Genomic DNA, 27,712 nt, shown 5'->3' on the forward strand with positions numbered 1-27,712 from the left:
TGAAAATGGCATGCTATTCTATTCACAATAGCAAACACATGGAACCAACCCAAATGCCCATCAATGATAGACTGGATAAAGGAAATGTGGTACATATACACCATGGAATACTACGCACCCATAAAAAGGAATGCGATCATGTCCTTTGCAGGGACATGCATGGAGCTGGAAGCCATTAGCCTTGGCAAACTAATGCAGGAACAGAAAACCAAACACAGAATGTTCTCTCTTATAAATGGGAGCTGAATAATGAGAACATGTGGACATAGGGAGGGTAACAACACACACTAGGGCCTGTCATGGGGGGTTCAGGGGGAGGGAGAGCATCAGGAAAAATAGCTAAAGCATGTTGGGCTTAATACGTAGGTGAGGGGTTGACAGGTGCAGCAAATCACCACGGCACACATTTACCTATGTAACAAATCTTCACATCCTGCACATGTATCCCAGAACTTAAAATAAAATAAAAAGGAAATCAAATGTTATGCTATTAATATATGATTAAGTTTGATAGAATACAATAGAGTCCAGAAATAGGCATACATATAAAGGAAGTCAGTATATAATGGGGGTAGCATTTCAAATCAATAAGGAAAGGTAGAAGTATTCAGTAAAATGTGTTGGGACAATTGGCTGTTCATTTGGTGGAGAAAAAAGTAGTCTGATCATGATCTCATATAATTTACAAAAATAAATTGTAGGTAGATTATAAGTGTACAATATGTACTTAAAATAATAAAAATGTCAGAAAATATACTTCTGATAAAAATTATCAGAAAAATTAAAATATAGCATATTTCTATAATCTTGGGAGAGATCTCCTAAAAATGACACATGACATAAGGCAAGCATTGCCAGATTTAAACACGTGACATCTACCCTCTTGGCCTCCTACCCCATGCTCACAGCCCAACACCCCCACTGGGCAGAGTCCTTTACCTGCAACCAGGGAGGTTTACTGGTGCCATGCTCCCCAATGCTCCTTTGCAATGTCCCTGTCTTGTGGCTCAGAGCCCAAGTTCTGTTCTAATAGAGACATTGCGATATGCATTTAGCTATGACTTTCTATAACTGTGGGCTTCCTTGTCTCCCTATGCATTGCACAGAATTGCATGCTGTCAGAGGTGTAAGGTACTTATGGATTATCTTGTCATACATCTTCATTTTACAGCTAAAGAAATGAAAGCCATGATTAATAAAGGGACTTGCCTTAAAACACATACCCAGTTGCTAACAGATCTGGCCAACACACAGAGCTGCTGATTTCTAAGGCATTGCTCTCTGCTCTGTCCACATTATAGCTTCCTGTGGTCTCATCTACAAGTGGATAATTTCATGTAGGTAAGGAGGCTGGTTGGAGAGAAAACTCGGGCCCTACAAAGTCATTTTCCAAATCACAGTTGAAGCAGTGGGAACTTTACTATAATCAAAATATACATTTGATGTGTATTCCTTCAACCCAGCCTCTACCCAGACCTTTATGCTGTCATTTTAATGAAAGCATCTGAGAGACAAGGTGAAGTCAAACATAGCACAGACAGGTCATATGCCTCTACAGTTCTTCTCTGAGCTTCCTATGAGCATTTCACCGAGTCTGTGTGTGTTAGGGGGTGGGGATTAGAATGGAATTTAAGGGTTGGTAATATGTCGTGAAATCATAAAGTTGAGCTTTTTTATATTTTCCTAATGAGAGGAAAGTTATTGTAACTATAAACTAAATTTTACTACTTCAATCATAGTAACCATGAAATAGTCCTCGCACACCTTTCAAGATAGTTGAGAATTACTATTCCAGATGATTTATGCTTATACTTTTCCAAGCACATTTTAAGAAAAAAAATACATACAAAATCTTCTGAAAGAAAAAAGTACACAGTTGAAAGAAAAAAAGTGCACAGTTAGATAAGCTAGAGTCCCCATGGGTTGCTGCATAAATATGAATTAGTGCCATATTTCTAAAAAGGTCTAAAATAAGTGAACCCAGGAGACACCATCAAAACTAAAACAAGACCAGTTGCACTAGTGACAAGGTTATGAAGAAACTCCTTGACCCATCTGGATAGATTTAGCAGCTCAGAAGAGAATTCTAGGAGAAGAAAATATAGCAAGATTAGATGCAACCAAAACAACAATAAGAAAAAAATGGAAAACAATCATATCACTCAATCTTGGTTGCAAATTAGCAAAGGCTGTGTGGATTCCAACAGCCAGCCACAGTATTGCAACCATCCAGCTTCCTGCTAGGCTCAGGCATCACAGCAAAGACACTTGGCACCAAATAGCTTCTGGCTAGGAATTTTATGTTTAGAAATGTAAGCCCCAGTAACATTTAAGGAATTCTCTCCCTTGCCAGATAGCCATCCTCTTGCTCTGAAGCCATGTGACATATCACTTTGCCTTTTTGTGCATCTGTTGTCTACATCAGTGTAGAAACTGGGAGGAGAGACTCTGAATTTTGGCCCTTAGCAAAAGGGTACATTTTAGTATCATGACAGTCTTGGCAGAACAGGGCATTCTTACTTGAAATGTCTCTGCCATACTGGGAGATTTGTTCACCATCACCTGAGACTGGCTTGGCTGAAGGGACTATCAGTTCTTAATACACAGGCAACTATGTGAAAACTTAAGGAGCAAGCTGTTTCTTGGAAATATCACTTTATGAATGGTTGTCTCTGACCACCTTTCAGCATTTTAAAAGGTTTCATTTTCATTTGAGTTCTGTTTTTCCATTTTAATTTTGTATTACTAAAATACTCCTCTCTAAATCACATTATAAAAAATGTTCTCTTTATTTAAATGAAAACCGATCAAAATTTTCATTTAAAACAAAAACAACACACACACACACAAAAACAAAATTTTGTGTATGCGTGTGTAATAGGACCAAAAAGTGAACACAGTGTGTAAAAGATGTACATCTTCATCACTGTGTCAAAGATACTCAAAAGTACTGAAGTCAGTGGGCAAGAGGCAGTTTTTACCCCTATCTGCAGTCCAGCAATTCTGGAAGACATGAAAAAAGTGCTTAAAAGAATCATGGCCATTGCTAAGGTGCTGCCCAAAACCATGAGTCTGTGAAGTCTAAACTTCAATTTTGCTTTTTTTGGTTGTGTGACCTGAGCAAATGCTAAAAGTGAATTTCACCCTGTAGCACCTCCTACTGGGCTTGGAAAAACAGTTACTGACTCACTTTGGGAAAGACTCCAAACTGTTGAAATTAGAGTGATGTTGCTGCTTCAAACTGAGACTAATTTATCTCCTCAAAACCACTTTCAAACTGGGTTGTTATCCCTCAAATTGTTTCTGGCCACTTCCTGGTAATAACTTTAATGTCTCCAGTGTTTTGTACAAGGCAGAGGGGAGATGCCACCGATCGTCTTCAAAAGCGACCTTGTTTTTCCAACTATGTTCGATTTCTATTACTGCTACTACTACTACTACTACTACTACTACACACACACACACACACACACACCGCAGAAACCTTTGGCCACCAGTATTAACGGTGTGGGATCTTCTGCAAACCATTTCTATTTCCCATAATAACCAAAGATGATCCCTAGGTACTGTATGGCTATTACAACCCACAATTTATAATATCAACTTGTGTAAAAACCTTTCCACTCTAGCTATTAAAACAGAGAAACTTTTAGAAATGCACACACACCTACTCCAAGTTCTCAAAAGTTCAACACTAATGATTTAAGTATTTTTTAAGTAAAAGTCATTTAAGTACCTGAAGCTGCCAAAAACCGTTAGACTTACTGTACAAAGGATCAGGATCACATCTCCAAGCAACAGAGCAACTCATAGCCAAAAGTGAACATTTTCAGGGCCTTGTATAGAGGCTAAAGCAATTTCCTAACCTGAAAAATAAGGATTGATCTGGAAGATCCTTTAAAAGCTGGTTGCTGGATTTACAAAAATCCCTGACTATTTACTTCTTTAGTACAATGAAACAGAGAAGTTGGGTAACGGAAGCTGTCAAAGAGGAAAGAGAGAAAAAGTTCATTACGCAGCTGTTATTTAAACACACCACCTCTCATTTAAACAGAAAACTGAGAAAAATATTCAAATTTTGTGAAGGGAATTGGGCAAAGTGAACACGTTTATTATTATATTTTTTCACTTCCTCAAAACTCACAATTATAAATGATATCATTTATAATGGAAAACAAGAAACCAGGCTTCCAAAATTAAAAGTACCAAAACTCTGGACTGGAAGAAAGCACATATTTACCCTGTGTAAAAATTCTGTTACATCAACAAGACAAATTTTAACACAGAAAAATACCTTCTTAATTTTAGAAACAAAGTAGGGAGGCAGAAAGGAAGAAACTAACTGCAACTAACAAAAAAAAAAAGAAGGGAGAAAAGAAACCACTTCTATATTCATTAATTAGAATGTCTTGTTATTTTCATAGACAGTAAAAACTTTTTGAAATTCTTTTTAATCTTAGGCCACAGAAGCATCAATGGATCATATTTGGTCTCGTCAGTGTATAAAGCATTTACAAACCTAACTAAATATAGAATTAATGGGAGTTATGCACTTATATTCCTTATACATAGGAGAAGAAAAAAAAGGACCCCTTTATGCCAGTTTCGAGTTTGGCTTGATTTTTTACGACTTATTTAGAAGCCCTAGGGAATGAGAAAGTCTCTTAATGGAAATACTGACACGGTCTTAAATATAGTGACATGAACAAGCACTTCTATGAAGCTGCCCCAGGATGTGACTGACCACTGAAGCAAGTCTGAAATGCATTGAGTATCAGAAAGTCAATTTTGATCAATTTGCTGATAAATACCAGTAGAACAGTAATGCCAAAATTCAGAGAATGCCTTTGTAAGATCAAAATTTCACGTTGGTAAACTTGTTCTTAACAGGAAAATATCAAAAATGTATGGGATCTTTGCTCTTGCACATGGAGGAGAGAGAAAGTGTAAAATTTCTGTATGGACTTTCTCCTATTCTCATATGCAACTAAAAATAGTCATTCTTAAAAAGTCACACTTTGACTTAGGGTTCTTGTCAACCCTGACAGTAAAGGTGGCACGCCGCAGGGTTTAAATGAGTGGGTTTAGATCTGTGCTTTATTTCTTAAGTCTCACCTCCAAGGCTATGTATGCTACTAAGTAAACAATAAATCCCATTACTTAGTGAAGTCAAATTTGTAAAATCTCCATTTGTTTTTAGTTGTCTGTCGGCTGTGCTTTTTATTCTTTGGTGGATTTTTTTTAAACTCTCTAAATTTTTCCATTTTTCATCCTTGCATCTCTCTGGAAGTCACTCTTTTACATGAAAATCGACTTAGTTTCATTTTACTCTCTCTATGTTTTTCTTTTGACTCTCTTAAACATTTCATTGTTTTCAGCTTCATTGTTTAATTTTCTTTTTTTTACTTTACATTTTTCTTCTTTTTAAAACTTTTTTTTAAACCAATTCAAACTTATTCAGGACCCTTCCTCTTGTTCTGTTCACAGACACAGATCAACATATACTTAAGTAAATGTAAATGTTTTTTATGATTTAAGGAACAGACACACTAAATCATCAAAACACGAATTCATTCACTGAAGAAACATTTATAGAGTAAATACATGAAAGACACAGTAGTAAGCACTAGGGGAATTATAAAAATTAATACAACACCATTTCAGGGCCTCCAGGAGCTTTTAATACATACAAGGCAGTGAGAGCCAGTACCAAAGGAAAGAGATAGGATGCGACTGCATTTCGGAAAACAATTTGCCCACATTCAGCCAAATATGAAATCAGTGTTGCTACATTTTTTAGGTACCACAATGTAAAAGGACAAAAATGTCAGAAGCAAACACAACCCTAAAATATCTGTACAGTTTCTAGGCTAAACTGTCTCATACTTTCGATTTGTTTATAAGCTATATAGTATGATAGTGCGAGTCTCAGCATCTATCTACACGTAGGATTTTTCGGGCTCTCACGTGATACCAAATAACAAAGAAAAGTGAATGGAAAGCCACCCCTGAAGGAGCCAGCACACAGCTCATGTTGCCAATATTTCTTTTTTTATTTTCTTGTCTGCCATTAATCTCTCAGTTCTTCACAATGGGTGAAACCCTGGTACAATTGCATTTGAATTTTTGCAAGTGAAGCCAGAAAGAAATGTAATTTTCAAACATCAAATTAATTTGAACTTCAGAAAGAATCCATGTCAATGTGTTTTGCTACAATCATCACTCATAAATGTTTACTATGAATCTATGGTATTCCGAATAGTGCTTAAGTTTTTATAATTCTATAGCAATCCCATGCATATTCAAAGGGTCAGTATTTGTATAAATCTCATTTTAAAAGATTCTGCTTAGAAATAAGTAATTACAAAAGTTCCCTTTTAAAAAGGCTGTCAGGAAGACAAGGCTCTTTATCCAAAGGAGTGAGGGGCAAGTTTCCGATTGTGATTAACCCTGAGGTTACTGATTTGAATATAAGTACTGATATAAGTACTGATTTGAATATAAGGTTACTGATTTGAATATTTGAATATATTCCTTGTATATAAGAAATACAAGGAAGAGGACATTTAGAGAATAGAAAAATTATTAAAGTACATCTCCAAAGCTGTGCTGAATAGTGTAAGTTTAGAAGAGAAGAAAATTCTCTATTTTTTAAATTGGTCCTTAAATTTCTGCTATCTGGAAATTGGACTTATGTGAAATACCTCATTCCCAGATGGCCTTTGTTAGGTAAGGTACAAGACAAGGAATTGGACAACCTTTCAAATATCCTTTAAATGTCACTCGCTGGACTGGTGATAGAGGCTTTTATTATTCTCTGCTGGAGTACATCAACAGTCATTTGCATGCCAGGAAAAGAATGTCTGGAATAATCCAAAAAAGGCAAAGCTTAATTCTTTCACTAAAACCAAGAAAGTGACAGCACAGAAAGGGAAATAAAATAAGAAAATAAGTATCCGAGGTAGACTTACTGGTCAACAAAAGCCCGAAAGAGATACCGTGCGTGTGCACCGAGGCACTCACGCAGGGCCCTTAACACAGATGGCTCTTGATGCTGCCGTAAGAATTTTTTTAAGTTACCCCCCAAAACAAAAGCTGAAATGAAGGAAACAGATAGTGTCAGGGGGAATATTCACTGCTCAAAAAGATCTGCCAAGGCATCTTTTTAAACCTTTCTTCTTGTTCATTTAAATATGGTTACATGGATAGAGTGACCAGCACCAAACACAGGGCTACAGTGAGTCTAAGCCAGAGCTTTCATGGAGTGGCTCTTAATTATCATTTTTGCATGTGGAATGAATGCACATAGGAGCAGCAGCTCATATACCAATGGATTGTGTCCCAGAAGGGTCCTTGTTACATTGGTTGTTTAGAACAGAGAGTACATTTCTCCAAAGAAACTATGCCATAAATTAAGCTTGAAGCCCAGGCAGATCCAATGGTTTATTGAACTCATGAGCATATCTAGATTTTACTACTGATACCAGCTTAAATTTTAAGGTACACAGTGTGCAGGAAGAGAGAGAAAAAGAAAAAAGAACATTTTCTCCCCTGAGGGTCATTATGAGCCAAGAAAAAAGGTTTGGAGATGGCGGTTGGACTTGTTATCCTCCCAAACTTTCTACGTCCTTGTTCCTCTTTCCCCAGTAACCAAAATGCCTTGTTCTCTCGTTTTGTTCCATGTCTCCAACCGCAGCAGGACATCCAAATGGATACTACCTCCCAAAGTGTCCCATGCACCAATAAACGACTTCTTTTTTCTCTCAATCAAAATCTTCATTTCTTCCCAGGGATATTCACCTCCATCAAGCAGATGGGAAGTTAGCCCGATTAATTTATACTAACATAGAAAACACTCCTATCTGCCTAGATGCTTTGGTTTATACCAGATGTGTCTAATTAAGAGGGATTTTAGAGAGTTTAACAAGATGAAGTTTAAACATTCAACCTCTTGGGAGCAGGATAAATTTATAAAGTATATACTGACAGAGCCATGGGGCTCATAGGCCTTTTTTTTTTTTTTTTTTTTTTTTTTTTGAGACAGAGTCTCATTTTATTGCCCAGGCTGGAGTGCAGTGGCATGATCTCGTGATCTCGGCTCAGTGCAACCTCCACCTCCCAGGTTCAAGTGATCCCCTTGCCTCTCTCCCCCTAGTAGCTGGGATCACAGGCACGCTCCACAATGCCTAGCTATTTTTTTTTTTTAGTAGAGATGGGGTTTCGCCATATTGGCCAGACTGGTCTCGAACTCCTGACCTCCGATGATCCACTGGCCTCGGCCTCCCAAAGTGCTGGGATTACAGGCGTGAGCCACCGCTCCTGGCCTGCACTAGGCCTTTATAAACTGATCATCTGTGATCTGTGAAAGGGAAAAATGCAACAAGGGCTTGTCCTCAAGTAGAGCAAAACAAAAGGGGAACTCCACAGGTTTTATTTCAAGACTTGCCTGATTTACTCCTTCTTAGAAACCTCTTTCCTCCTTCAGTAGAGAAAGAAATTTCATAGGCTTGGTTCTGAGGGTAAAGTCAAAGTCTAATTCAAGTTAGAAAAGGTTCCAGTGAGAACCCACTCTGTAAGGCGGCAAAAACGGTTCCATCTGGAGAATCTGAGCCCTGGTTCAATAGGAATGGAGGTGGATATTACACCAGGAGTCCTTATCCTGGCACCTCAGAGAGCAGAGAGAGCAGACCACCTGGGGGCTAGAGGCTTGGACATCAGCTTGTAAGGAAATTCACTCAAACATCTGAAAATTACCATTCGCTAAGCTCACATGATAAAAACAAATTATAATTTTAATTTAGATGACTTAATTCAACGGATGACACTGAGTGGCTAAATTTCCTTTGAGTATTAATTACATTTAGATGCAATGACCTTAATAACTCTGCTCAATTGCAATGGTAAAATTACTGCTGTCAAAAATGTTTCAACCCATTTGTAGTGAGAGCCTGCTATGGTCCTGGCATGAAGCCAAAGACTGTGGATTACAGAGAAATAATGTCTATGTAAAATCAATAAAAATATGTTTGCATTTGCTTTGATGTTTCTAGCAATATCTTCAATTAGGATTACTACTTTATAATCTACAAGATTCTGCCCCCTAGAATTTAATAAAAATAAGTGAAATAAAATTCAGTGATACATTATCCTTTCTCACACCAACTTTCAACTGGCTTTTTTTTTTTTTTTTTGAGACACAATTTCACTCTGTCACCCAGGCTGGAGTGCAGTGGTACAATCTCAGCTCACTGCAACCTCTGCCTCCTGGGTTCGAGCGATTCTCATACCTCAGCCTCCCGAGTAGCTGGGATTAGAGGCGCCTCCCACCATGCTCAGCTAATTTTTGTATTATTAGTGGAGACGATGTCTCACCATATTGGCCAGGCTGGTCTCGAACTCCTGATCTCAGGTGATCTGCCTGCCTCGGCCTCCCAAAGTGCAGAGATTACAGGTGTGAGTCACCGTGCCCGGCCTCAGTTGGCTATTTAATTCTATATATTTAATAAAACTCATCACAAGACAGCTACTCTAACAAAAATGGATGAATAAATGGATAAAGTTCCTTAGCTGTTGGGCACGGTGGCTCACGCCTGTAATCCCAACTACTCAGGAGGCTGAGGCAGGAGAATTGCTTGAATTTGGGAGGTGGAGGTTGCAGTGAACCGAGATCGTGCCACTGCACTCCATCCAGCCTGGGCGACAGAGCAAGACTCCATCTCAAAAAAAAGAAAAAAAAAAAGTTCCTTCGCAATAAATTGTAACAAAAACAAATAAATTGTAAAGTGTTCTTTTAAAAAATTTGAAAGTTCAAAATCTTTGTACTACTGTAGCACTGGGGGAGGGGGTGTTAATACAGACTTAGAAAATTTCTATTTAGGTGAGGAAAGAAAGATATAACCAGATGGAATCGAAAGAATTCAGAAGAAGGTTGTATGCCAGAGAAAACCATAGCAGTTGCTCAGAAAGTATTTCTTGAAGTCCCCTGTTTTACTATTTATACATGCCTGGTAACCCAGCTACAATTGCAGCAACACTGTCACTCAATTCCCACCGAAGACAGCCATTGATTGTTTTGACCTGAAACCTAGCAGATCAGTCTTAGGCCACCAGTCTTTCTTAATTCTCCAACCATAAAAACAAATCATTTAGTCTGCCCTTTTTAAGTTGATGCATACACATGTAAAACCAGAACTTTATGTGTCTAGGTTGTTTTCTCATTGTTTGCATAACTAAAAAAAAAAATAGGCTTTTATTTAAAAATAGAATTTGGCAAGTGAATAGTCCATACTATGGACCAAGTGCCTTTGGAATGCTTTAATAAAAATAAGCCACCGAGATATTTAACTTTGAAAAGAATCAACTACACAAGCATGCTATTCATTCTGGCTTTATATTTTGTCACTTTTAAAAAGAGCATGCATTTTCAGAAGACTCACCACACCAGGAAAATTGCGTAGGCATCTAACCTATATTTTTACCAGGCAATGTTAAAAATTTTATAAGAAAAATATTTTTAAATAAAAGATTACCAACTACCAATTACTCTGTCTCATTAAAATTAATGTATTTGTCATTTTTTTGTATTTGCCTATGCACATTTGTACTGTCATAACTGTATTATAGTGTTTCCACAATTTTTAATTGTTTTTCAATTAATATTACATTATAAATATATCAAGTATTTTCATAGTATCAGTATTATAAATAAAGATCTTGACTTTTATGCAGTCTTAATCTGGTTTGGGAGTAGGATAACATTTACTTTTTTTTAAATTCATATTTTTTGTATGTTCCAGAAAAATGTATAAAACACGAGCATTAATTACTTCTTCAAAGTTTGAAAAGAAATGGATGTATTAAGTCATGTGGTTTGGGAATTGGATTGACTAAAAATCTTAATTTTTCCTAAGTTATTGGCCATTTAAAACTTTTCTTGTTTATGAACTTTCAATTTGTGTGGAGAATGCCAATTTATTTAAATACGCATTTACATATAGTATATTGCCAAACAACTGTGCATAGTACTTCATCATAATTTTTTAAAACCTTTTTTGTTTAATAACTGTTTATTGATTGTTGTTTCCTTCCTTTGTAATTTCCAATTTTAATTTGTGTCAATTTTTGCTTGTTTAATTTATTATTGTTTTAAAAGAGTCAACTCTTATTTATTTTTCAGCTTCCCATTTGACCTTTTTTTATTTTATTTTATTTTTCAATTATCTGTTTGAACAATGTGATTGCTTTTCCTGTCTCTAAAAATAAACATTCATAAAACTCTGAATTACTTTCAAGCTCTTCTCTGGTCACAATAGTCAGATGTTAATATGTAGTGTCTTCATTTTCTTTTGCAACAGGGTCTCCCTCTGTTCCTCAGGCTGGTGTGCAGTTGCATGATCACGGCTCACTGCAGCCTTGATCTCCTGGGCTCAAGCAGTCCTCCCACCTCAGCCTCCCAGTAGCTGGGACTGCAGGTATGCCCCACCATGCATGAGTAATTAAAAAAAAAATTTGTAGCAATGGGGGTCTCACCATGTTGCCCAGGCTTGTCTCAAACTCCTGGGTTCAAGGAATCCTCTTGCCTCTGCCTCCCAAAGTGTTGGGATTACAGGTGTGAGCCACCTTGCCCAGCTTCATTTTCATTATTGGCTAAATTTCCTTTTATTTTTTCTTCTTCCTAGACCCAATTATTATTTACAAGACGATTTCTGTATTTTTGAGTGTTTGGAGTTTGTTTTTATTGTTGGAGTTGGTGATGCAAAGAGAAAATGAGGTTGATTCAAGTCTTTAGAAATGTATTGCTATTTTCTCTGAGTCTTTGTAGATCATTTGTCTCATACATATTCGTAGACGTTTGAAAATCAGATTGCTGGTGAAATGATCTAAAGGGTACATTAACAGAGCAACTTTAGATTTCTTAATAAAGCCCTACTGTTCATGGACCAAGCTTCTTGATATTATGAAGAAAAGATGTAATAAAATGTGTATAGTTTGTATCATAGGGCCTAGTATACCGTAACTACTCTATACATGATTGGTAGTAGTAGGGATAATAATAGTAATTATAGTAGTGATGTTCTTCCTATCTCTTGTGCAGACTCAGAGATCTGGAGGAGAGTACCTACTATGTGTTCTTGGTCTGGGTTTTCTTATCTGTGATGTAATGTGCCTGGTCTAGATGTTTTCTGAGGTTATTTGCAGCTCTAATATTCTAAATCTCATTTGCTGCCATTTTCAGGACCCAGACTCTGTCTACACCAGATGTTGGTCATGCATATTCCTTGTTCCAAAGTCACCTCATACACTTCTTAACAGCAAACCTCTCTGGGAACTGAAGTCAAGATAGAAATTTTTACCAAACCTACTGCTCCATCTGAAAGTTTTGGACAGGTAGGAATCGATCCTTTATTTCTGGAAGGAAAGTAAAATTTTAAAAGCTATTTTTCAGCCCTGCTTATGCTTTTCAGGAACGAGAGTAAAATTTCCAGAGCAATGGAAGCCAGACCTATACCTTTCTTTCACAAAAGCTTGACACCCTATTAATTAGTTTTCATTTACCATCACTATTTAGCCATCAAAGCATTTAACAGAAAAGATGAAATACAAAGTATTCGCAGGACTGGCCACAATCCGGCACTATCCTCTATTATAAATTATTCGTAAAAGCCAGTATATACCCCCCAAACATTGTTATTATGAAGATTAAAATTATTATTAAGAACGAAAATTCTTCCATCTTGAGTTAATTTTTGTATAAAAACAAAATGAAAATATTTAAAAATTAAAATAAAAAATATAAAAAGAATAAAACTTCCTGTCTTTAATATGAAAATTGAAAATTTCTCAATAAGACCATAATCTACTAACAAATGTATCCATTGGCAATTCTAAACAAAACAAAAGCTTTAAAACTGAATTATGAGCAATATGTGAATAATCTGATGCCTTTATACCTGTTAAAATAAATCCCTCTGATGCAGTTTTAATTATGCTTTAAACTGGTATCACAGGAATTACTACAGAAAGCACGGGCTTACCTGTGCGATAGACAAAGTTGCCTTCGGTTTCTGATGACGATGGAGACACTAATTCTTCCTCAAATTCATTGGAGCTAAAAGATCCCGAGTGGTTTCTTTGCCTTGTTTTTCCCATCATGGTAGTGTTCGTAGCCATGACATGTCTCAAAGAGTCATTAAGGTAACGGTTCAACAAGCTGCTCTTGTATTTGGGGGGTGCCACGTAGTCCTCACTGGCCCGTGACTCTGGCCTCACTCCTGCTTTGATGACCGAATTCTCACTTTTAATCACGGGATGGTGAACTGGGGTATTATAGCCCCCTTCGTTCATGTGGGTTCTTGGAGGATTTTCTCCATCTAAAGTGGAACAGTATCACTAAGTAGGATGGTATGCATACTTTCCCCCAGCCACCCAACTCTTATACTTAATCCTTAAAAATATATAAAGGAAATATATTTAAAGTATATAAAATTATCTTTGATATTCAAGATCAATTTTTAGGCAATGAAAGCAAATATTTACGTCATCTCTCACTTATGGTATTTTAATTTTAATGAATTTCACTGAATATGTTATTCTGACACATGGTATATCTATAAACAAGAGGAAATGGCCATCATTCCTTTGGTCATTTATAATATTATAAAAATGAAGTTACTTCATGCAATAAAAAAGAACCGTTATGGCACCATCTTATTTTGTGAGAGCAACCTTAAAAATAGCAATTATGGTGAACTTGCTTATAGAGGCAAAACAAAAATATTAACAAACCTTCAGAACATGAGTCATCACTGCTTACGCTAAGCCGTTCAGCATTGCCTTGAACATACTTGTTGTATAACTTTATCCTCAAAGCCCAGCTTAAATCTGGCTGTCGAACGGTATTCTTAAGCCGACGTCTTGCATTAGCAAACCAATTTGACACCTAAAACGGTATTATTTTTCAATTAACAAAACTTAAAAACATTATCCATGGTGCAATTATTTTCTCATAAAGGAGCTAAGCCTCTCAGCACCTCTGATCATTAAATATTCTCAGGACATAAGAATACTGGACATTCACATCCATTCATTCATTTGACAAACATGTTGCTTACTACAGACACTGAGCATTTAGTGTATTTGTGGAATAAGGAAAAGTGAAAAGGCCTTGACATCAAAAAATTTTAGTAAGACAAAAGTCCAGTAAGAGAAGTAGGAGGGTATACAAATAACTAGTATAAGAAAGAATGTGATGAATGGCATACAAGACATTAAAATGATACAGGAGTCCAAAGGAAAGAGGGGTTACTTTCATATATGACTCCAGCCTTTTTGAGGAATTTAAGTGAGCCTTTGAAGAAAGTCCAGAATAGGTCAGGTCGAGAGGGAAGGGAAGTGCATTCCCAATTAAGAGGACACAGGAACAAATAGAAGTGAAATTCCAGAGAAATTGTAGGGGTTGAGGAAGAGGGAAGAGTTAAAGATGACCTTGAGTCATCAAACCTGTGGAACCAAGACAAGGGTAGTGCATTTGGGGAAGGAGATAAAACTTTCTGAGGATAAAATGATGTGTTTGGCTTGGGCAATGTCTAGTTTGAGGTGCTAATACTGGTGACATGTCTGGTAAGAAAATAAAAGTGGTATCTGAGATTGAAGGGAGGGGATGAGCAAATTCAAGAGGAAAAGGCACAGAGGTAATAGTCAAAGTTGCAAGAGTAGAGAGAATGAAACCTGGGTCAAGGGCCAAGCTTTGGAAACCATTAGAGATGAAAAAAGTGGGACCTGTTCGCTTCCAAAAGAGGAGTTAGCAAAACAGAGGTAGAGCCATGGGTGAAGAGGGGGAAAATAAACCAAAGAACTCCTCACTTTAAGCCAAAAGTCAAACGCTTCTTAGACAAATAGGTGAAGGCAAAGAAAGAAATATTTCAAGACAAAGAAAAGCTACTTCCATTCTTTTTTTTTTTTTTAGATGCTACTGGATTTGATACTTGAAATTTCTTATAAAATACCAGGTTATCATCAGTGCATAGATTTTTAGAAACTCAAAAGGGCAATACTTGCCTTCAAAAGAATGAAACATGGGAAGAGAATTAAGTCTTTCTGCCAGTTTGGTCCAGAACATGACCAAACTGAGGAATTTAAGCTAGGCTTTGAAGAAAGGCCAGATTACTATAATGGTTTGTGTGGCAATGTTTGCACTGGAAATTTCTACTTTTTTTCTAGATTTGTACTATAAATACACATTTTTTGTGCATTACTCAAGTCCTTATTATTCTACTTAAAAAAAAACCTCTAATTATACTTTTTCTCCCTATCCTCATGGGTAAACACATGGTGGATTTCCCATATGTATTTAATATTCAATATAGTCAATATTATCTTCTTCGTACTTAAAGCAATGATAGTTATCCTTTCAAATTTATATGCAATGACATATTATCTCACTGTGGCATTTCAGAAGTCAGTCTTCACCAATACTTCTTCCTGCTAAGCTATGTTACTATTACTAGGATTCAGTCTGACTTCAAACTCTCAGTCCTTCCCATTTTCTACAGACAGACAACAGAATTATTGAGTGACTATTGTACTTTAGCCATGGTGTTAAGTCCTAGGAATGAATAAGCTTTGTCTTCTGCACTCCCGGAAGGACTAGCAGGAAAAGAACTACACATAATTAACTGGGATACACTGGTGAACATTAGCTGTGGAAGCACAAGGAGCCTGATCCCTTTCTTCATGAAATTTCTCAAACTCCCTTGGATTCTTCAACTCACTGCCAAAATCTTCATCCAACTACTTTATCCAGCCATATTACTAACTGGGAATTTGAAAACATTTCTCTTTCTAACTTCCCTGTCTTCCATTCTGTTCTCTTAAATGGATCTTAGCAAGTATCATCAAATTCAAGAATTGATGCTCCATTTTGATTTAATCACTTCACTTCTTCAAATCCTCATAAATGTCCTGTTATCCCATAATCACCACATAGTGGAAGAGGGCCTGGCTTCCTGTTCTGAATTTGCCAAAAACATGCTGTGTGAATTTGGATAAATTATTCAACTTTTCTGAACTTTGAATCCTTCATCTCTAAAATGGATTTGATGGTTCCTAATATCCTTGCTAGCTCTAAAAATTAAGATGGGTGAATACAGCCCAAGTTCCCCTACAGCAATGTTAATTTCCTTTATACTAGGTACTAACCTCCCTCTGTTGACCAGTACTGTCTCCAGCAAGAGTGTTTTTGTCCTTCTTTGCTCCTTTCACACACAGAATACAGCCTGCAACTTCCCCTAGATCATTCATATTTACTAGAATCCAACTCCAAAACATTTTTGTAACTTTCTTTACTAAACAGGATATAATTCAGACTAACCTTAAATCTTAACTAAACTTAAATCTTCACACAGCAACCACACATAGTACAGTGTAAAATCCAATTCTTATGAAACTCTTCTTATAATGAAAATGCAATGGCCTTCTAATTTAAAAAAAAAGTAATACACTACCCTTCTAACAGACAAAAATGGGGGAACATTTAAATGATTTAAATGTCATAGGAGATTAACTTTTCGTGTATAGGAGTCATATCTCTTTTAAGTTTTATATACTCATAGTCTTTTTTTAACCATATTATAATAGTTACACATTAGGTGATTTTCCAGAAAGGTTTGCTGATGTCTAATATAGACTGTTTCAAAACTGATTTCATAAATTGACCACCCCAAAATCTGGTAATATATATATTCTGCTGGGGTTTTTTGTTTTTTTGTTTTTTCAGTACAACCTAACAGCTAGATACACTCCAAGGTCTTTAATGTGTATTTGCAGTAGGTCCTGCAAACAGCAAATAGTTAGTTAACAAATTTGCATATACTTGTTTTGCATTTCTTTCTTGATGAATTAATGCAAATTCCATCTGTTTCACTGAAGATAAAAATATCGGTTCAAATTTTCCACTTTTAATCTACTATGGATTCCTTTGGGTTGTCGTTCATATTCTCTTCAAATTGTATTTTACATGAAACAGGTCTCCTTAACCAAGGATAGGTTCTGGAACAGAATTTTAATGTCAAACTGAATGCTATATGTGTATATATGTATAGACGTTTGGGCCTGTAAGCTTTCACTATAAAATATGGGAGATAGTTAGATATGACTAATTTATATAATTATAATTTATATCAGTATCTATCTCTCTATCTATCTCCCATATTTTATAGTGAAAGATTAGAAGGCCAAACATCTAGAAGCTGGGAGGGAAAACTAAATAATATTCATCCTACTTTAACAAAGGTGTTTACATTCATCATGTTGACAGAGCAATTGTTATAGTACACCCAAAGGAATAAACTGGCATCTGTCCATGTTTGAACACACTGAATTAACGAACTTCTGAGCTATTCAACTGAAATATTGAGCACTTCATTTCCACACCATGTAATATAATGGTGTGGAATAATGAATAAGGACTGATTTGAGATTTTGTTGAATATTTAACAGTTATTACAAGCCTTGTAGCTGATAATGGCATATATATGTCAGCGGGCATACTCAATACCAAGCAAAAACAGAGTTATGTCAACAGAGGAGACAGAATCTTGGAACATAGCAGTTTTAACAAATCGTATGTGGACATATCACAGGAATATGAGACTTTCATTATTAGAGTAGGAAGCGTTAACATCTACTCATTATTCCTTGGTAAGTTCCATATCCTGCCATAATACAAACCCCAATCACATACAATTTTATACTATTCCACAATAAAGCTGTTTATATTTTGAGAGTACAGAGTGTATTTCTATAGCATTTGAACAATGATCAGCCATAAGATCAGCCATAAGATCCATTGGTAATTCTATACATTTTTATTTTTTCCATTTATCACTTTAAAGTTTCAGAAACCAGCTTCATTAATAATAAAATTTGAAATCATTATACAGTTGTCATTTATTATTATAAAAATTATTTTACCCCACTTAAAATTACATATTTTTGTGCATTTTTATTTTCTGAGCACTAGTGTAAGAGAAAAAAATGTTTTGAATGAAAATTTCATGTAAAGCATATTTTAAAAATGTAATAGCCTTACCAAGATCTAAATGTAAAAAGCATTTTTATTTGTATTTGAACTATCATTACAGGTGGCAAATAATTTAAAATTATATCTACTTGTATTGCAGCTCAACAAAACTACTACATAAGAAAGTTTAAATGGCTCTCCTAATGACAAATGCTACTTCATAATTTTAAAATGTCCTAAAATATGTCATAAATGTTCTTTTGCTTTCTGTATGCAGGAATAGCCTCTATTAAATATGAAGCTCTATAATCGGCCAAAATAACCTAGTGTTTCATTGCTGACATCACTGTGAAATATTCAGATAACTCTATAAATCAGTGTATTTTAAAAATAAATAGCATATTTATTTAAACTGAAATTTTAACATAGGTTATTTATTTTCATAAGTCAGGTTCTTCTGACTGGAATAATTCATTTCGAAACTACTTTGGTAAATTGCTAAAAGATTCATAGTTTTATGTTAAACAGATATTAAGCCAAGAACACTAAATTAATTTTCCCCTCCACTGCTGCAGCAAATCACTATTAATACCATTGCCTGATAATATGAAAGAAAACAGATGTTTTTGTATATAATTATATTCTGAAAATAAGCAGAAATTACGTATTCTAGTATTGATAGCCTGACAATAAGTCAACTTTCATGCCTTGTCAAACTTTCCAGTAATTCCTAAAGGGAAATTTTAGATACTCTGGAAAGCAATTTTTATTTTATCCACTAGTTCCTTTTTTCTTTTTGGAGTTCCTGCTTACTGTAAATTTAGTGGAATGGCCAAATTTTCACAATCAGGCAATGCTACTGCAATGTGCAAAACTTCTCACCTGATGTAGCTCCTCCTCCTCTTCTTTCTGAATAAATTTGCCTATTTGCATGTAAAAAAGTTCAAGCCACCGTATTTATTTTAAAAAATTGTGACATGATGGGAAGAGCATTTGATCTGGAATTATTTATTTCCAGGCCTCTCTGTCTTTTACTGACACAACTGCCCCAAGTCTTGATTATGTCAAGTGTAAAATTCTGATAGTAACTGCCTACAACATCGTGGTTTTGTGAACAGTAAGATTCAGTTTTGAAAAGCTAGTCAAATGTAAAGTAATGCTGTTCACCAGAGAACACACAAACTTTGCACCATTTCTCTACACTTGGCAAAGTAACTCAACCATCTGAAATCTGCCTCCTCTCCTTAAGCCCAGCAGAAAAGCATCAGGAGCAAAATGCTGTGGACTGCAGCTAATGTTTAGGATGCTTCCTATTAAAAAATAATAATAATAAAGTGTGTGTGGGGGGGGGTTGTTGATCCAAACATCATTTCTTGTCTTTCTATCCCCTACTCCTAGCTGTCAGTAATGGTAATTTTGAAAGTTACTCTGTACCTGAGCTTTAATACTGGGCCTTAATATGGAGCGTCACACTGCGTGGTTCTCAAAGTGGGGTTCCTCCCTAGCCTCTGCTTCAGTAACACCTGGGGCCTTGTAAGAGATGCAAATGATGGTCTCACCCCAGACCTGCTGAATCCGAAACTCGGAGGTGGGGCCTAGCGATTTGTGTTTTAAGCTCTCCAGGCGATTCTGATGCTCACTAATGTTGAACCTTCTCATAAGTCTGTAGGTTACTTTTCACTTCCCTCCCTGACAGCGCATCCTGCATTCTCTCCTGCACGGAGCATCTGCACTGAACTGAGGGATGAGGGTGAGAGGTAATTCAGAAACTCCCACAGCTCGGCTCCATCCCTCTCCAGGTAGAAGCGCCACGTGGAGAGCCACACGAACCCTAAGCGTTCCCGCTCTTCAGCCCCTCGCCGGAAAACGGATCAGGGTGTTAATGGGTCCTGATTACCTGCACTAGCGTCATCTGCGAGCCGAGGGCCAAGAGTATCTTCTCGGTCTTGGTGGGGTACGGGTTGTCACGGTGCTTGTAAAGCCACTGCTTGAGGGGCCGCGCCATGTCTTGCAGGGCCTGCCGCTTGTGCCTCACCTTCCCGCCATTCTGCCGGGCGCTGGGACATGGGGAGAGGAGGCGGCCCTTGTGAGCGACGCGTTTGCCCGCCCGGCCCCTCCACGCCCCGGGAAAGCCCGGGCCACGCATCCAAGCTGCGCATTCCTGCCTTGCGCCCCTGCACTGCGCGCGCCCAGAGTTTGGGAGAGGCAGGAAGTGGAAGCCACACAGTTTCTGGATGGGGAGATCATTTCGATAGGTTTATCTTGAATAGGGGGATACCTTGAACCCAATACCCCAAGGTTAGAGGTTTAGGAGACGAAGGTCAAGTGATTTGAAGAAAACTGCTATTCCAGTCGCGGATCTGGGCAGCGGGGTTAACTGCTACCCTTCCCTCGCCCGCTGGCGCCGCACCCTCGAGCGGCCCTGGCCTGGCAGGCCTAGCAGGGTATGCGGCTGGCTCTCGAAACTTCCCTCGGGGATCTCTTGTCTGCTCCCAGAGGCTTTCCGTCGCTTGTGGTCAGGGGAAAGGTCGCCGACTGGACATAGGGAATAAAGCAAAGGAGCATTGCCGCTCCGGCTCTCTTTAAGCTATTTCCTTTGATCTTTTAGGAAAAGGGGGAAACTTTTCAAAGGAGGTGGTGGTTTGTGGAGGAAAGCTGCAGAACCCAAAAACACCGTCGGGCCGTTTCCCGACTAAGGGAGGGTTAAAAGTACGGCAAGCTCTGTCCCATCAGGTAAGGTAAAAGGACCTCAGGAAAAGCAGATTCAAAGGGGGAGGAGGCAGAGGCAGCCAGGAGCCTGGAGCGTGGCCTGGGGCGCTGCGCTCCCTCACGGGTCCGGGAGGTGTCGCGCGCGGCCGCCAGCGAGCCCAGCCGCTCCCAGAGGCTTGCGCGCCTGCGCCGGAGCCTCCTGGGTTTCTGCCTCTTTAAACACTTTGAAATGCAATTCCACCCGAAGCGACTGGTAGTAACATTTTGACGAAACCGAATCTCTGTTTTACTAAGCAGCGACGCCGCAGAACAAGCAGCTGATGCAATCGTTCAGGTGGAGGCGGCCAGGACGGCCGCCCCTCCCCGGCGGGGCACCCGGGGAGCCGCCGGGATCGGGCCAGGCAGAGCCTGCCCTCCACTCACCGGCAGTCTGAGCAGCTGGCCCACCCGCAAGCTACCGCCCCCCAGCATACCCCTCACCCCGCTAAACTCAAACCCGGCCCCGCAGGCCTGGGGCCTCCCCCTCCGGGTTCGCCGCGGGCCCCGCCGAGCCGCGCGCACGCCCGGGACTCCCTGCCGGGAGTCTACCTTCCCGACTCCTTGGGCCAGGCGAGCCGCGGGGCTCTGGCGAGTGGCTGGGGTGACCGAAGAGAAGTCCGCGGAGCCTGAGCCTGGATTCCTCGACTGCTCGGCTTCGCCTGTTTCTCTGCACCAAGTTCAGTCCTTTTTCCTCAGCCGCGCACCGGCACCCGCAGTCCCGAGAGGGGCAAATAACCCCCAACTCCGAGGTCCAGGCAGCGGAGGGCCGAGGGGCAGCTCCTGGCGCCCTTAGTTAGTCTCCACCAAGCTCTTTGGAGCTGCCCCGAAGACTTGATCCCTCATGTTTTAAGATAGGAGCCCCTTAACATGAGAACGCGCGAGCCCTGGAGGGGGCAGACCTGCACTCCCAGGGAACTCCGGGCCCTTTCCAGTCCACTCGCCCGCGTTGCCACGGGATCCCGGCACAGCTCACCGCCCCCACCCCTCCGGGCCGCAGGCGGGCAGGGCCCCCAGGGGAGTGCGCATACCCGGTCCTCCGGTGTCTCAGGCCGAGGTTGTCCTTGAGGGGCGGACCGTCGGCAATGCCCACCTCGGGGCGGGCGTGAGGACTGTCCAGGACACCGCTGTAGGGCCGGCCACCCCGCTCCCGCTCCGAGGCGCCTCCGTCCTCAAACAGCACCGCACCGCTGAGCTTGTTGAAGACGATGGTGTTCATGGTGTCGGTTGGCAGGGACGCGCGGCGCGGCCGCAGAGCCTCGGGGCTGGGCCGCCGGGAGCTCCGCAGCGGGGCTCGGCTTCTAGGAGAGGAAGGTGCATCTCGTTACTTACTGGCTGAGAGTGCTCAGACCCCCCTGCAGGTCCAGGGCCTTGAACTTGGCGGGGTCGCCGGGCTGCGGAGCCGAGGGGAGGAGCGGCGCCGCCGCAACTGGCAGGGACCCTGCGGCTCTCCCCAGTAGGCTACACGCCCCCGCCCCTGCAGGCTCCCCGGACAGGTACCTGCCCTCTTCCTTACCTGGGCTATCGATCCCCCCCATCCCTTCACTCCCCAGAACTACAACCGGGAATCATTCACCCGCAGAGGCAAAGGAAACGAATTCCCAAACGAGCCTCTGGGTTTCAATTTGAATCTGGGAGAGGCATACTCCGTACTGCGGAGCGCGACCGGCGTGAGGCCGCGCGTGGTTCTTCAATCACAGCAGAAGACTAAAGCCTCTGGGAGCCCCAACTCGGGGCGTCAGGAGGGGTTGGATGGAAGGGAAGATTTGGGGTAATGTGCCAACCGCATCCGCAAGACCCCCCAGCTCATAAGTCCCAGGCCATACAGGAATTTGGGGGATTTTCGTGTTTTCCAGATCGTGGATGGTTTGGTTGAAACCCCCGCATCTTCTGTCCGCTAAGGTCCCCCGGGGTGAGGTTGCGTTCAAGGACAGGGAAAAGTTAAGTGGCGTCAGGACGAAAGCACCACTTCTGCCCCTTCTCTCCCCGAATCTTCCTATCATCCCCCAACGCGCCCCGGGACGTGCATGGTCCTAAGGTCCAAGGCGCCAGGACCTAGGTCCCCAGAGCCCTCGATCAGTGCCATTCTCTTCTGCAGCGCGGGTGTCAGCCGCGAGCTCGGAGCCCCTCGACACCCGCCCCTCTCTGGGGTCTCCGGGGACCCTTTCAGAGGCTGTAAAGGTGTCAGAAGCCCAAGGCAGGAGGCAGCTTGGTCGGCGCACCTCCCGCGCCACTGCTGCCACTGTCGGGGAGAGCCAGCAGCTCACCTCTGGGGTCGCGGAGGCCCTGAGCCTCTGCCTGCGGCGCACGGGCGTCAGGAGCAAGTCCGCGCGGCCGCGGAGCCGCAGAGTTACAGCCCCAAGGCGCGCGGCCGCCGTCGCCCTCCCCATCTCCCCGCCTTGCGCCTCGGGACAGCTCCCGTTTCCTTCGAGCGGCCTCAGATTCGCTGCCAGCGCCCCCTTTGCCGGTCCAGCCGCGGCATGGGCTGCTACTCCACTAACACACGCGCGCGCGCGTACACACACACACACCCTCTGCCTCGCCAAGTGCTCACACTCGCCAACGCCCCCGCCCCGCCCTCCGGCCACCGCAGCAGAGGCCACGCGTGACATTTAGGACGGTGGCCACCGCGATCAAACGACGGCTACGGTCTGTGTTCGTGGGAAGTGAAGTCAGACCTCTGCTGGATGTCGCGTGTTCCCTAGGACTGCGTCCTCCCGCACAGACAGGTACGTGCCTGGGGTGTGCACATAGCCTCGGCGATAAGTGTCAAAGAGAATTTTCGTGCTCGCAGCCCCTGTTCTACAGTCAAGACTCGCGTTGGTGTTTCCTTTTAAAATCAGTGCCCTTAGGGATGTGTGTTCATGCTGCTTTATTTGTACAAGACACCCTTCCCTGGCCCGGCCTTCTCCGCGCCACCCCAGCGCGTCCTCCTAGATGAGACGACGTGTTTTTCCTAGCGAAGTCACCACGAGGTTAGCCACCTCGGACCCTTCCCCGGCAGCCCCAAGCCCACGCAGAGATAGCAGACACAGACACCCGGCGCGCTCTAGGTCTGCAGGCAGCAGGCTCAGAGGCAAGCGATGACAAAGGTCCGAGCGCTGTCCTGTCGCAAGGGGTCCGGGGCGTGTGAACCACACTTGCTGACCCTCCCAGGACTCCCGCGCGCGGCCACCCGCACCTCTTCTCAAATTACTTACCCCGATTCACTCCAGACTGTGGCCGGGGAGGTCACTCCCTGCAGAAGTGTCCCCCTCCCCCAACGCCGGCGAATAATTTTAAAGCAAAGGAGGCGCGGCTAGGTGGGCTCCCAGGCTCCGCGCAGACCCTTGGGCCAGCCTTGGCCGACACCCGAGCGCCTCTCCACCAGACCTTGGAGGGAAGTTGGGGGAAGGGCGGGGAGAGCACCGGCGCCCAGGGCTCAGGGGCCAGAGCGAGCCTGGCGTTCCGCGGCAGCCTGCTGGGACTCGGCCACGCGGGGGCTGTACTTGTGGCTGCGGGGCCGGCGGCCGGCTGCAGGGCGGCTGGCTATCCCGCCTCGAGACTAGGCGCACTCCCATCCCCGCCGCATGTTCTCCACGCGGGCTCCAGCGCGCTCACCACCGCCACCGCCGTCGTCTCGGCTTTATTTACCCAGCCCGGCGCGCGCCGCCCGGGAACAGGAATAGCGAGGCCTTCTCATGTTTCCTGACTGCCGGGCCCAGCCGGCGAACATCCTGCGGGCGCGGTATCCACGTTCCCGGGCGGGTGGAGAGGAAGCGTCCGCGCCCGCCCGGCCGCGGGGGCTGCTGTTAACCCCTAGCAGAGGAGCCGCTGCCGGGGAGCCCCGGGCCCGCCGAGTCCTCCGGAGCCGAGCGAGGCTCCCAGATCCGCCGGCCTTGCAGTCGTGGAGCAGACGGGGCTTTTCCCTTCGCACTTTAGGAGAGAAATTGGAGAAGCTGCCGGGAGCGCTCGGCTCCGGCTCCAGAAGCTGAGAGGCTGCGGTGCAAATCCCGTGTCTTAGCTGGCCCGATTGCCGGAAATTTCACCGCCCGTGGCTAGGCGGCAGAGGCCACTGTGACGCTCCCTGTATTTTCCTCTCCATTAGCTGGAGGGAAGTCAGAGCTCGGTTTTGCACCTACAGCCCTGGAGGTATTGCGGGAAGTGCTAGCACCCAGGAGCCTCTTTTCTGATGTCACTGGGCTTCTGAAGTCCTAGTTGTCTCAGTTAAAGCCAAGCACACGTTCACCTCCGGGGCAAGGGTTGGTGAGGCTGCCCTCGCCGCTGGGTACAGGGATGGGAGAAAGCAAGGACGGGATGAGTTGAGCCCAGGTGGCCAACCCGCGGTGACCCAAGTGCAGAAGAGGAGGCGCGCCCAGAGCCAAGGATCTGCACGCAGCAAAGGAGATGGAACTTAGAAGAATCACAAGCTGGGACACAGGGCAAAGAGAGAGAATGGCTACCAGATTCTCTGATTGATGATACTTTGCTTCCTAGCATTACCGCAAATATAAGTAGCGAAAGCGGCGGTTTAGGTGCAACTGCAATCTCAGAGCTTCTGGCAGCCCAGAAGATCCCCAAGGTGCCAACACGAAGCTGCCTGCGCTCTCGCCGAAGGCCTGTGGTCCTAGCGAACTTTCGCCCTTTTTAAAGAACAAACTTAGACTTCCCCCCACCAAGCTTAAAGAAATAGCACCATTTGTCCTTTTCCCCTCTGAATGCGGCTGGCCAGAGCCGGGGCAGTGGCCCACCTTAGCATCTTCTTCTTTTGTGTGTGTGTGTGTGCGCGTGTGTGTGTGTATCTGTGTGTGTGTTGCGGGGGGCGCTGGAAGTGGTTAAAATATATACCAAAGCTATTATTTTAAAGACTAATCAGACCCTCAAATTTCATATGTGTCACCTCCCAAATTATGCGATAGCAAACCGTTGTGCAGTGTTACAATGTAAACCATAAAGGAAGGCCGGTTTACATTTTTGCGCACCAGGAAGATACAAAGTATCATTGGAGCACGTTCTGATGTCCTCGGTTCTCTTTTGTTATATAACTTACTGTTGCAGCGCTTGCATCTTATCTTTGGCGCTGCCCTTGTGGTGTGAGTTCAGTACAGGCTTCTGGTCTACAGACCTCGCTGTAGGAACTTAAAGACAGGGGTAAATCCTAAGGTTTCAGCCATCAATTTTCAGCTAACAAATTTCACCACAGAAACAGATCTAATTGATAATTCATAGGACGAAACAGCCATCTTCTCTTTTACGGTCTCTATCAGTGTTGTTAGTCACCAGGAATTGTAATGAAATCAGCTCTAACACACCCCTGAAACATTTTTTGGTCAGCTGTCCCAGGTAAAGCAATAGGCATCATACAGTTACTTGCAATTTCCCAGTATTCTACTAAATTTTTGAGCTATATGCTATAGTACATGTTAGTATAGGACAAATGAATTTTGTTGTTTTAGTACTTAACTATATTTACTCAATTTAAAAATGCATTTAGAAAGCTTTTATTTAAGATATACTTACACGTAATATTTGTTTTCTTAAAGTCTGAAATGAAATATACAGCAAAAATCTTAATGCAAAAATACTTTTCATTTGATATAGGAATAAAATACATTCGAGTAAGCCTCAACTCACTGAAAAATTAACATATGGTAATTCCCTTAGACTATGATTTAATAATTAAAATCCATTTAAAAATGAAAGAAGAGTGAAGGATCCATTCTAGAAGTGAAATGGTGTGAAATATCCCTCTGTAATATACAAATGGGCATTTATTTTATTTTTGCAAGTTTTATCCTCTATGCAAAAGGGAAGTGTTGTCTTCGTTTTAATCCACAGTTCAAATACATTCATTATTAAATTACACCTATTTCTAAAATAAATGTTACTCAGCTTCTTGTGCTATATCCAATGTCAGTATATGAAATGCTATATATAATCCTCGGAAGTAAAGCCTCCAGTTTCAGAAAGTTTTAGAAGATTTAAGAAAGCATATGTAGTTTGTGGAAGATGGCCTTATGCAGGGGGAAAAAAACCCCCAAAACACCCAACAACTTAGACCAGAAGTCAGAAGACTTGAGCCCTAATCTTAATTCTGGTTAATTTGATGATGGTTTAGCCTGAATTTATTAAAGTGTAAAATGACGATAATAAGTTTTCCACAAATTGCCTTACACTATTATGAAGGGTTTCTTTTTTTTTAATGTGAAAGTAAGATACTGCTTTGCTAAAGCTAGAAAGATGTTAAGTAAGAACACTTGGAAGAAATATTAATTCATTTTATTGGACTCTGCAGTTATAAATATATGTAATTATTACTTTCTGGTAAAGAAAAAATAAGTCTTCAGTTTTAGCATTTTGATATTTTACCAAATTACCCTGACATTTCAGAATAAATATTAGTCAAAGTGTTTGAAAATAATGAGTGTTTTAAAACTCCTTCTTCCAGTTATTACTTATGAGCAATAAAGCAAACTACAAAGCCAGAGAATGACTACAACTTCCTGCTCAAATGGTATAAAATAGTAAGTTAATGAACAAATAGCAGGTTCAGCTCACACGTGGCCAGTTTGATGGCAGAGATACATACTGGAGTGTGTAAGGGGAACAACAGAACAAGTGGTGAGAGATACGGCTGCAGAAACACTGTGAGCTAAGCAGTAGAATGGGTGGCCACGAAGGGTCTCACAAGGTGTTTCTGCTTTGCTTATAAGTTAATTTTAGTTCCATAAATAATATAGAATGAATAACGCCTTCTTACAGGGAGGGTCTTTTGCATAAATCCACTCTTAAACAAAGAAGAATACAAGCGAAAGTCCCTCTCAGCCACTTCCACCCAATCACATTCTGCAGAGGAACCACCCAAAGCTGGCAATTGCAGGTTGGATATGCATCTGCTCAAGTTTTTTCTATGCATTTACATACATGAATAAAATTAATGAATTATAGTTTTGCTTTATGAATTTTTAA

General features: G+C 41.6%; 1 protein-coding gene across 2 annotated transcripts in view; it reads right to left on the reverse strand.

The window, feature by feature from the left end:
* MKX (mohawk homeobox) overlaps positions 1 to 22,059 on the reverse strand; it is a 70,523-nt gene extending 48,464 nt beyond the window's left edge. Inside the window, exons 1-4 of one of the 2 annotated variants that reach the window (XM_054435726.2) lie at positions 21,796 to 22,059; positions 19,917 to 20,076; positions 13,786 to 13,939; positions 13,035 to 13,370 (exon numbers count right to left, since the gene is read on the reverse strand). In XM_054435726.2, the coding sequence (XP_054291701.1) occupies positions 13,035 to 13,370; positions 13,786 to 13,939; positions 19,917 to 20,076; positions 21,796 to 21,983 (838 nt within the window). In that variant the 5' untranslated portion in view covers positions 21,984 to 22,059. The remainder of the gene's footprint in view (positions 1 to 13,034; positions 13,371 to 13,785; positions 13,940 to 19,916; positions 20,077 to 21,795) is intronic. The other variant, XM_054435727.2, reaches the window with a different exon arrangement.
* Positions 22,060 to 27,712: the final 5,653 nt, after the last annotated feature.

The sequence above is a fragment of the Pongo pygmaeus genome, chromosome 8 (genome assembly GCF_028885625.2).
Source record: "Pongo pygmaeus isolate AG05252 chromosome 8, NHGRI_mPonPyg2-v2.0_pri, whole genome shotgun sequence".
NCBI lineage: Eukaryota > Metazoa > Chordata > Mammalia > Primates > Hominidae > Pongo > Pongo pygmaeus.